The sequence below is a fragment of the Buceros rhinoceros genome, unplaced genomic scaffold, assembly GCF_000710305.1.
Source record: "Buceros rhinoceros silvestris isolate BGI_N320 unplaced genomic scaffold, ASM71030v1 scaffold33268, whole genome shotgun sequence".
In the NCBI taxonomy this organism is placed as follows: Eukaryota; Metazoa; Chordata; class Aves; order Bucerotiformes; family Bucerotidae; genus Buceros; species Buceros rhinoceros.
In genome coordinates this window covers 25,889-37,565 of record NW_010425792.1, presented here as the reverse complement: position 1 = coordinate 37,565, position 11,677 = coordinate 25,889, and the positions used below count along the sequence as shown (strand labels likewise).

General features: G+C 39.2%; 1 protein-coding gene across 1 annotated transcript in view; it reads left to right on the top strand.

The window, feature by feature from the left end:
* Positions 1 to 286: 286 nt before the first annotated feature.
* Positions 287 to 11,677, top strand: part of LOC104497961 (microtubule-associated serine/threonine-protein kinase 2-like) — a gene marked incomplete at its 5' end in the record, with an annotated part of 28,232 nt that continues 16,841 nt past the window's right edge. Inside the window, 9 exons of the mRNA XM_010141272.1 lie at positions 287 to 419; positions 2,041 to 2,102; positions 2,739 to 2,824; positions 4,752 to 4,960; positions 6,313 to 6,451; positions 6,862 to 6,994; positions 8,309 to 8,474; positions 9,516 to 9,617; positions 11,221 to 11,343. Of these exons, the coding sequence (XP_010139574.1) occupies positions 287 to 419; positions 2,041 to 2,102; positions 2,739 to 2,824; positions 4,752 to 4,960; positions 6,313 to 6,451; positions 6,862 to 6,994; positions 8,309 to 8,474; positions 9,516 to 9,617; positions 11,221 to 11,343 (1,153 nt within the window). The remainder of the gene's footprint in view (positions 420 to 2,040; positions 2,103 to 2,738; positions 2,825 to 4,751; positions 4,961 to 6,312; positions 6,452 to 6,861; positions 6,995 to 8,308; positions 8,475 to 9,515; positions 9,618 to 11,220; positions 11,344 to 11,677) is intronic.

Genomic DNA, 11,677 nt, shown 5'->3' with positions numbered 1-11,677 from the left:
CAGTAGTCTCGTTTTGATTCATGAAAGTGCCTGCAGTCCTGGTCCCGTTTTGATTTGCAGATCTAGGCCAGTGGACATCCAGCAGACTGTCAATGTCTGTCATTTTTGCAGAGCAGAGTGGTAAGCATTGACTTGCTTGTTGTAACTGCAAATGCTTTGCATCACTGCTGAAGCCAGAATTAACTTGGGATATTTCTGAGGAATCTCCTACAGTGGGGAGAAACCTTTCATAGTTGTAAAGCTGAATCATTTACTTCTCTCTGTCTCTCTCACCCCCTTGCTGCAGGAGTTTGATCCTGAAGAGTTCTACCATTTGTTAGAAGCAGCAGAAGGCCATGCCAAAGAAGGGCAAGGAATTAAATGTGACATTCCTCGTTATATTATCAGCCAGCTGGGACTCACCAGGGATCCCCTGGAGGGTGAGAACTCTTGTTTTGTACTCTCCAAACTGCTGAAAGGATAACCAGATCTCCTGGTCACTACATAGCTGAAGAAGGCTTTTAGTTTATTGGTTTAATTTCTGGGCCATTTTTCCTTGTTTTCCTTTCCAGCCCCATGTCTCAAAGGAATGTTGCTGGGGTAAGGATTGCGCATCAACAGTGACAGTTCTTTACTTATGATGTTAATAATGTCTCCCTGTATTATAGCTGAAACAGTGTTAGAAAATGCCTTTATGATTTAACTGTTTTCTCTGTGCTGTTGAACACTAGAACTAAATTTACCCATTATTTTTCTGATCTGCCTGTCTGCTAGAGGCCTGGTTGGAAAGTATCTTGTCATCCCGCTTCCTTGTCCTCTCTGGGAAAACGGCTTTGTTTTTGTAATTTTCCATGAGAAAGCAGGACTAGTATGAATTTTTAGGTGGAGACGAGATTGTATTTTTACATCTTGCATAGCAGTCAAACCAAAGAGAGTAACGCTTTAGATGACAGTAACAGCTTCTCTGCTAGGTGCCAGAATTGCGTATGGTAAATTGAGTACGCTGTAAACACGCAGAGGCCTGGAAGATCCTAACTTTGGAATCTGTGAGTTAGCATTGCTGCCTGGCACTTTGCTAGGTGCATCTTTTCTGCTATGACAAGCTTTACGAGCACACACGGCTTGCTCAGCAACAATAGAAAGTGTGACACAGACTGGGGGTTACTGCGGAATATTTCAGTGATTGAACCGTACTTCTTGTTTTCTCAAGAGAGCATAATTTTAGCATAAATTAGTAGTCTGGATAGCACTAGTTTAACTTCTGCTGTGTTTACTGGAATGACAGTGACAGGTTGACTTCAAGTGAAGAGCTCTTCGGGAAAATTTCTACCAAAGATTGCTAAATGCAATTTAATAGCATTTGTTGAAATCTGACATTAAAGGGAAATTTCCTTTGATCCCTGTCATGGGAGAGAACCTTTCCATCACTAATTCCCCTTACTAAAGTCAAATTTTCTTTAGAAATGTGTGGAGATGTCAAGGTGCCTTATTTCCTTTCCGTAAGGAAGGCACCCAGAAATGTCAATGATGTCTGTTCAGAGACCGGTAGTTAATATAGGATTTGGTTCTGCAAAGTTTATAGCATCTCCTAAGACAGCTGAGTAGCCTCAACTAACTCACTTGCTCCTGGTTTGCTGCTGCTCAGCGTTTTGCAGAATCAGACACATTTCATGGCGGGAGGTTGTTTGAAATGTAGTGTTTTTTCTTTTCTGGAGTACAGAGGTGCTACGAGGCTGTATGCACACATATATGCATGGAATAGGTTTTAATGTTAATTAGATAGTGGTTTCCCCAAGCTTGCATCTATTGCTTTTGCTTTAACCACCTAGAATAAGCCAGACTGAAATTAGAACAATTAATTATATTCATTTTTATATAAAAGAGTGCCTACAGCTTAAAAAATGTTAAAGGTTATCACTGTATAATTGAGGTGAATTTTTAGAGGGGAAAAATGTCCTTCTCATCTACAAGTACCTCTTAAAATCCTGTTTGTCTTGTATAAACAAAGAGAATAGTGTTTGATTGAGATCATTAGGAGTAATCTTTCCTCTTTCTTTTCAGAAATGGCCCAGCTGAATAGCTATGACAGCCCAGACACTCCTGAGACAGATGATTCAGTCGAGGTAAAGCACTAATACACTCACTCTGTCTAGCCCTTTTTTTTTTTCTGGAAAGTAGTTGTCTACAGTAAGGAATTAATTATAATGCAGAGTAATTTAAAAAAAAAAAAGTGCTGACATTTAAAAGCGTGTGTTAAAACTAGAGTATACACTCATAAAAATGTGGAAATTTTTATACTGTGGTGGTGAAATGCTTTAAAGTTGCAAACAGGCATTATCATAAAGTTTTTTTAAGTTTTTTTTTCATCATCTGGAGAAATTCATTATGTCTTCATTTGTAAAATGTGATGGGTGTTGAAGAGAGATGGCTTTAGTAAGGGACTGTTGGAAAAGTTTAGTTATATAACTCACTAGGTTTCAAAAATCCGTAGTTGTTCCATTTATTGGTATTTTTAAAAAGTAACGTTGGGGAAAGGCTTGAATCTTATAGTCCCCTGATTGTGCTAATAATTGTGGAGGGAATCTGCAAGGGTCCTGGGAGTGCAGACAAGTATCCTAAAGCTGAGGAGTCCAGTGGTTTTGACATGGATTGAGTTATGTTGAGTAAATGTTACTTAAAGAAGAGAAGGACAAAAAAGTGACATGTAGAATGAAGTCATTCCTGCTCCTGATTTCTGTTTCCTTGTCTTCTTTCCCCAGAGCCGTGGAGCCTCTGTCCAGTCAAAAAAAACTCCGTCTGAAGAAGAATTTGAAACTATTAAACTAATCAGTAATGGTGCCTATGGGTAAGACTTTTATAGAAGAAAATACTACTGCTGTCCTACCCAGGGAAGGGCCATAACAAATTTTGGCAAATGACTGGTTTTTGTTGGGTCCAAAGGAAAAATGAACTTTGCTCGGGTCTTACAGAGGTTCCATATTTGTGATGTCTTCTGGGAAATGCCATTTCTTATGTGTTTTCAGGGTTTCTTAGACAAGTAGCCCCCGTACCTGGACATAGTTCATGGCTGTGGAGTCCTTACACTTCACTGAACTGATACACAGCTTCCAGCTCAGGAAAATTAGTTGCCCTACATTAAACCTTTCAGAATATGGTATTCTGAAGCCCTTCCTAGCTGTGACCTCAAGTCTGTTTTTTTCAGTAACTATTTCTGCACCATTTCTTTATGGTAGGTAGGTAAAATACATAAAATTCAGTACCTTAGCTTGAGATGATAAAAATGTTTTCCCTAAAAATTGCCTCTAGGGAAAATATTGTCACTTGCTTTATTGTGAAATTTCCTAAGTGATAGTAAAAAAAAAATGTTCCATAAATCTTGAGACAATTATTTTGCACCCATTTCCTTATTGCTTAGCAAGGCAGGCTGTATTTCCTTTCATGCTGTCTGGTTTAGTCCTCTGATTTGTTTGTTTAAAGGCTAAATGAGTGAGGGTAAAATTCTGTAGTTGCAAGTGTTCTTGATGATTCATTTGAAAGAGCAAGAATCTTGAGGGAGAAGTTGTTTATGCTGTTCCATTCTTCCATGTATTCAACTTATATATGTAATATGTGTGGCTGTGGGCACTTGAAATACTAGAACAAATGCTAAAATTACATTGGGGCAAATCTACTGTGAGATGTAATACAGTCAAAATGCTGTAAGATTTTATTATCCAGTGAATAATCCAGAGTGAAGGTGATCAGTTAAAATTGTAACCACTCATACAAACCTATCCAGAATTTTAAGGATGGTTCTTGACTCTTTGCAGTTCATAAATCCTTACCAGCGACAGTCAGGATGTTGTAACTGAAAAGCAGTGATATTCAGCAGGTCATAAACAGCAAAACCTGAGCACGTGCTTGAGTGTTCTGTTGAAGCGCGTGCTGAGTTAACAACAACTCATTTTTTTTAAATTACTTATGGAAAAAATGTAAGATAATTCTTAGTCAGTGAAGACATAATGGACCAGGTCAAAGAGGCACAGTGTTATACAAGATGTTTTTATATAGTTTCGGTCATATTTCTGCACGGGCCCCGTGATTTAAACGTAACTTTGTAAAAAGGGGAGAGAGGTGATCGTTTTGCTGTTATTCAAATCTATTTTTATACTGGTTTTATGTTATAGTCTGCCGCTAGTGAGACAAAATACCATATTAAGTGTAATATACTCCAGAGAAAAGGAAACAAGTACTGATTCAATAAGGCAAGCAAACTGGATGAAAATTTTATTTTCAAACTGTATTATTAATGTGCAGGAATCTAATGATCTGCAAGTTATAGAAATGTAAGAGATACTTTACTGAAGGAAAACCCCAGTGACAGTGTTAAGTCAAATTAATCTTACAGAGCTTGGAAAGAAACTGTGTTGATTCCATACATTTTGGACAATTCTTTAAGTGAAATGGTGTCTGTAGTGTTGAAAAATACATGCCTCTTGCAATGATGCTCGGGGAAGTTTGTGACGTTTGTGTCTGCAATATCTCCTTGTTAGTCACATCAGTGAAAATTTTGCTTAATTCAAGAAGGCAGAGTAGCCTTTGGAAAGAGGCACCAGGGGGTTGCTTCTTTCCTAGGGGAGCTTGGCACTGGGATGGGATTTTATGGAATCATAGATAAGTCTGTAAAGATCCATCCAAAACAGTTACTCTCACTTTTTTAAAAACTAAAAGGAAAAAAAAAAAAGAGTTTGAACAGAAAATGGAACATTTCTTCTTGGTATGTGGTTTTCTAGAGCGGTGTATTTGGTGCGACACAAGACCACCCGTCAGCGTTTTGCTATGAAGAAGATCAACAAGCAGAACCTAATTTTGAGAAACCAGATCCAGCAGGCTTTTGTGGAGAGAGATATCTTGACGTTTGCTGAGAACCCCTTTGTGGTCAGCATGTTCTGCTCCTTTGAGACCAAGCGCCACCTGTGCATGGTTATGGAGTATGTGGAAGGTATGGAGGTTGTTAACTGCACCTGCAAAGCGACCCGAGATAGGATGGATGTGTGGAGTGTGTGCAGCGTGTCTCCTCATAAAGGGTGACAATTCCGAGTGATCTGTAAGATGTGTACTTTGGGTGTCACACTGATCAGTGCACTGCTCTGAACGCAAAAAACGGGAAGACCATCTCACGTGTGTGCTAGTCCTTTCTTCATGGAAAGTGAGCGCAGTGAGCCCTGCAGTCACAGGGGAGGTCGTGATGCCCTTTTAGGGAGGAATGCAAAGACTGGTTGAGCTGAGCTGGAGAAATGAGTCATTCTACCTCTTGTACAGTTTAGCATAAGGAGATACTCCATTTGTGAATCCCCGTGATTGCAGGGGAGCTCAGGAAACATAAAACCACATGTAGAAAACTGATGGGGTCAGAAGCCAGCAAGAACTTTACAGTCCTCCCTGGGAAGAAATCCTCCCTCTCTCTTACGGGATCCGTAGCACGTTTGCTTGGCATTACAGTTAGATAAAAACAGTTAAGAAACATCACCAAGCAACACAGTCTTTGTTCTTTAGCAGCCTTTTAAAAATACAGTTCTATTTTATGCTGTGTTTTTTGTTTGGTTTTGCTTTGCTTGTTCTTTGCAATATTATTTGATTTTATTTTACCACTGTATCTTATTGTAAGCAATATATTTCTAGTGGTGGATAGGATTAATTTCTTATGCCTGGCTTGCTTGGCTGAATGTTTATGAGAAATAAGCTTATAGTTATTGTATCAGTGCTCTTTCACATAAGTTAGTGGAATGAAAACAGAGGTATTGACATAACAAATTTTAATATTAATTCCTATTTGCAAGTAGAAATGAAGATTGAGTGAAATGCGTGGCCAGTGTTCCTTAAGAAGCTTGAACCAGGAGCCCACAGAGTTATTTCATGACTACCACTGTGTCCAAAGGTCTGGCTGCCTCCCCATGTGTAGGCAGAGCCAGTAGTAGTCGGAGGGGTGTTTACTTATTATTTTAAGAAGCTTATATATCAGGAGTAGTTTGTGGCTCAGTGGTGGAAGCAAAGAAATTTATAGAGAGGTCATGAACTGCTCTTTCCTCCAGGCTTGCTTACAGTTTGGAAATAATGTCTGCACAGCTATTGAGCAAGCATGCCCAACATAAACAGATCTCAATTTTCCTAAGATTTAAATATTTATTTGAAGCTCAAGACAGAGGATAGAGAGAGCTTTAGAATTCAGGCTAATAGCGTGGGGAGAGATAGCCTTTAGGAAACTTACTCTAATCTAGTACTGTAGATCCATAGCTGTTCTTTCTTGATGATATCTGCATTTCTCTGTGCCCTATTTGCACCTTTTTTCTCTAGGAGGTGATTGTGCTACACTTCTCAAAAACATTGGTGCCCTCCCTGTTGATATGGCAAGGATGTATTTTGCTGAGACTGTTCTGGCATTGGAGTACCTACACAATTATGGGATTGTTCACCGTGACCTAAAACCCGATAAGTAAGTCTTTAGCTCTTCAGAATCTGGAGGGAGAGAGACAGTTCCTCAGGAGCTTTCTCCACGGGCAAGAGGACATGGGGTCTAGAGACAGTAGGAAACTTCAATGGCATCTGACATGTAGGAGATTTTATGGAGTCTCTTGCTACTGATGTAAAACCAGATAGACACTGAGAAAGGGTGGGAAGAACATCTTCAGATGTTATCTCAAAGCCGTTGCTACACTGATGAAATTATGGCAGAAGGTAGTCTGATTTCTAGTTGCCTTGCTTGTTCTGGGTTATTCAGTTGCATAGGAGGTGTTTGATGGGGACATAACACTGAGGATTTGCTTGTGTTCCCCCTTTTTAAAATTGCTTTAGGGAAACAATGAATTGAATGTTAGATTATTCTGCTGCTTCTTTTTCTTCTAGTCTCCTGATAACTTCCATGGGTCACATTAAACTAACAGACTTTGGACTGTCTAAAATTGGATTAATGAGTCTTACAACTAATCTTTACGAGGGACATATTGAGAAGGATACCAGGGAATTCTTGGACAAGCAGGTAAGCTGAAAAATTTTGTCTGTCGATGCGGAATCAGATGCAGGATTCTGCCTTGGGATAGAATCGGAATTTGTAGCACTCTCTGTCTTGATGCTGTGCTGTGCGTTGTGGAATTGGAAGGAAAAAGTACAGGTGCATTCTCGTGTTTGTGCACAATTTGGTATGGTTTGTTATTTCAGCTGCTTGTTCTGGAGTGATGCACTTCAGCTCTTAGTTTAGGATATTGAAACTGTGGCCCTGGCAGCAGTGCAGGTGTGAACAGAAGTTGGTTTAGGGATATAATGTGGATTTTGCTGGAAGGTTGTTCCACGGTCTCCCCCTTCTGGTGCTTAGAAAGTTTGTGGCAAGTCTCTTCTTGTAATTTTGTCTGCTGGCTCAAACATTGATTTTTATCCCCATGATACTTACTAGGGGTCATTTTTCTGCTTAGCCTTCATTTTGCTAGGCTTAACCAGCTAAGTTCTTCTAGATAACAAGATAGATTTTCCTTTGATGAATGTGTAGCTCTTCCACGCACCTCTTCAGCTTGATGTTTCCTGGCCATGCTTGACAGGAACTATACTGTTCTGGATGCAGGCTCACCAGTGCCTTGTGTAATGAGATTGAAAAATATTTCTCCTTTCCGAAAATACCCAGGATCGCAGCTGAATTTTCTTTTTTAGCTGCACCAAGTGTTAATTCGTAATCATCCTGGGGTATCATCTTTCTTTGCTTCTGAGTAATGATGTGTTTTCTAGCAGGAACTCTCTTTGGTCACTAGATCATGGTTTTGCACTTTGCAGTATTATAATTTTTACAACTATTTTGTTATTGTTGCTGCTTCTAAGCCTCAGGCAGCTTAGATCTTCCAATGTGATTTCTTTAGGCATTGTCTGTGCCAGCTGTACCTCCCAAGTTTAAATGCTGTAGAGTTTAAGCATGTTGTGCTGCTAATGCTGCATCTGTGAAACCAAATTCTGTGTGAGAGGTTGTGAAAACTCAGTTCCTAATAGCTCTGCCTGTGCCAGTAGACATCCATCAAGCAGAATATACATTTTTCCCATATGCTGTGCTATACGTGCACCAAAGAGCTACTACTGGCATGTCCACACTGGGAACATTTTGTAGTATGTGATATCATTTCTGGGCCGGTAATGTGTTCTTCAGGTACAGACTCTTGCTCTGTGGAAGTAGTTCACAGCATAAAGTGGTTAGTGGCAAAACATTAATAACTTCCTTGAAAAGCTCTGAGGGGGGAAAGAAAAAGAAAAAAAGACAAATATGAGCTTTAATGTGAATTTGTCAGTTTGTAATTTTATTGCTTTTTCTCTTGAGGTCTGTGGAACTCCGGAATACATTGCACCAGAAGTGATCCTGCGCCAGGGCTATGGGAAGCCCGTGGACTGGTGGGCCATGGGAGTTATCTTGTACGAGTTTCTGGTCGGCTGCGTTCCTTTCTTTGGGGACACACCTGAAGAGCTGTTTGGACAAGTGATCAGTGGTATGTTTCTGTTCTGGCTCTGAAGGGGTTTCAAAGCATGCTGTGAAGGAAACCGTGAAAATATGGAAGATCCACAGTTGAGTTGGGAAGTACTAGGTATAAAATAATGGTCTTTAATTTTAAAATACTTATCTTTTCCTGTCAAAGTAGCATCCCTCTGATTCCAGCTATAAAAAGTTTTTGAGTTGCTTAATACCTTGCTAGATAGTTCTATTGTTGTGCATGATGCGGGAGTCATATGAATCCTTGTGGGATTGGGGAAAAGTATTTGGGGATTTTTCTGATCTGTCTTTTGTCTTAAATGATGGAGAATATGAAAGGAGGCATTGGCAGTTGGTCTATTTCAGTCTGATTTTGGTTATTGCTTCTGTAGATGTAAATGTCAGTCAATTAGTACTTGTGTATAAATGAAATAAGGTGGAAATTCTAAGCAAAACTCATTGAAACTGTGGTACTCAGTACCTCCATGTTTTGTGACTTTTTAAGCCTCTCTCCTACTTGGAGTTGAACAGACGATTGCTTTGTGTTCTCTCAGTGAATATGCCAGTGAAAACATTTCCTGTTGGGAATGCTTTCTGAAACAGTAAATTTTTAACACACTTGGCAAATGGTCTTTGTAAAAACCAAATTTCAGCAAAGAACTAAATATGATGCGTGGAATCGCTACCTGTGAATTGTTCTCTCTGTTCCAAGTATAACACGTGTGGAATGTGTGGCCGTGAGATACGGCCGCAGCATTGTCAGTGTCATTGTTTATGGACTGTCATGGAAGTCCCATTTCATACTTTATTAATAGAGTTCTTAATGCTTTTTTTCTCTCCACAAGCACTGCTTGGATTGACAGCTGCTTTAGCTGACGCTGAATTTTATGCATTTTGGAAAATGTCAATGCTTGAATTATATTAGGTATGCAAGCTGCTGAATTCGAGGTATTTACGATTCTGGGGCAGTACTGAGCTTTTAACAGTATAGGAATGTGAATGGTTATTCAAATAGGTCGTGGAGCGGTGTAGAAAATGTTGAGTCTCTTTTTGTCCCCAGATGAAATTGCCTGGCCAGAAGGTGATGATGCACTGCCACCAGATGCCCAGGACCTCATTTCTAAACTGCTTTGTCAAAATCCTCTGGAAAGAATGGGAACAGGTAGGAACCTTGTTCATGGGCAGGTACTAGTCAGAAGCAGGAAAAGCAGCTACCTTGACAGTGACGCACACCCACCCACGTTGAAAAACGCTCATTTAGAGCTGGGAAACATTTCAATGAATGTTCCGTGATGAAGCTCTGAGAATTAGTGTAAACTGTCCGTGAGTCAGACAGATATTACTGTCATATTTGGGAAACAAGGAAGGGGCGCCATCAGCTTGGCAACATCACTTCTCAAATTTGTGCTGTTCCATTAAAGGCTTGAGGGTTGTGTCTTCGTTTGAACAGAGCATAATGAGATTTCTTTGCAGTTCTCTTTGACTAGGGGCTTAATCCCTTACACGGATGTGAACTCCCGGGTGTAATAAAATAAATGAAAACTTTCCAGTTCCTAGAGGCCTGTACTGTAGAATTCTCCAAACATACAACAAAGTCTGATACTCTTTTTGGTAAAGTCAGACTCATATGTCAATCTTGCTGTATTATAATGAGAGATTTAAAAGTTTTACAAGCCAACACTTCTTATTTCCTGATAGTAAATAGCCATAAATAATCTCTAGCTTCACTCTTGTTTTAAAATAATTTGTGCAATGCTGTGGCTTCGTGGCACAAGTGGCTGTTTCATTGATTTGATTAATTTAATTTTGTATTTTCAATTGGAAACTACACTTTCAGGGTAAAATAAAAACTTGTGTATACAATTCCAAAAGGCACGTGTATTCAGCAGACTTAACACATGTGCACACAAGGGTGATGAATAGATTATGAATTAGTAATGATATCAGATGGTTTTCACATGATCTTTTTTACTTCAAATCTATGTACTTGAAAGATGGTGCTGTCATGATAAAGATGTAGAGTTTCTTGCCTTATAAAATGAACTGATGGACTGAGTTTTTTGATTTCTTATACACCTGTAATGCTGAGACTGCTGTTCCACTTGGCATCATGTAGTGCCACTAGCACTCCTCAAACCTTTTATCTCTTTTCCTCTGCTATTCTCTTTTTTAAAAAGACAGTAGCATCTTTTATGAATATTAATTCCATTTGAAAAAAAATTCATGTGCTAGTTGACAGATAATCCTTCGTTTTTCCTTCTGGGTACCCAGTCTTCTGAGGTTAATAACAAAAGATGCTAATTCAGGAAGGCACTTAATGCCCTGCCTTGTTTTAAGCATGTGAATGAGTTTATTTGTGACAGTGGAGCCACTCACATGCTAAGTACCTTTCTGAGCTTGCTCTCTTTATTCAGCTACAAACAAGATGGTACTTAGAGTTTGGAAATTTTAAGTTAAGGTGTTAATTAGTTCTTAATCTTGCAACTTGCCACGGAACGTAAGAGCAGATGCTGTCTTCTAGCCAGTTTAGTTGTGTGTTGTCATGAAACAGGAAGAGGAGGTGGGAAGGAGGAAATCCTGTTAAAATTTTATCCTGCATCACCACTTTGGTAAAAGGATAAATTGTTTCTCAAAATTCCTGGAAAATGTGTGACTAAAATGTACTCGGGTACATTCTCTCAGGCTCTTGATATTTTTAGGGTTTGTTTTTCTTGTTATGCAAATGCTGAAAGAAATACTGTGCAATAAAAACCCGCTTATTTCAGGTAGTGCCTTTGAAGTGAAACAGCATCGGTTCTTTAAAGATTTGGACTGGAATGGATTACTTCGGCAGAAAGCTGAATTCATCCCACAATTGGAATCTGAGGATGACACAAGCTATTTTGACAGTAAGACTAAAGATTCAGCCTAAACAGCATCCTATTTTTTTGTGCTTATTTCAATTTTGAAATTGTTAGAGATAAGTTATTGTTAGAAATTGAATGAAGCGCTTGATGGAAATTGCTTTTAAAAGTTTCTGCTGAATGCTAAGTAAGGTTTCTCTGAAAGCAAATGAATTTTAAAGGAAAAATTGTTGCTGTTGAAGTCAATTGGCCTTTCACTGGAGTCTGTGGTCCTGCCAGCCTTGCAGTTGAGAGTGCTGCGGTTGTTATGCTGTATTTATTACTGTCTTTCCAAAGCATTTGGTAAATCCAACTTCCTTGAGTTTTTTAGCAATATTGT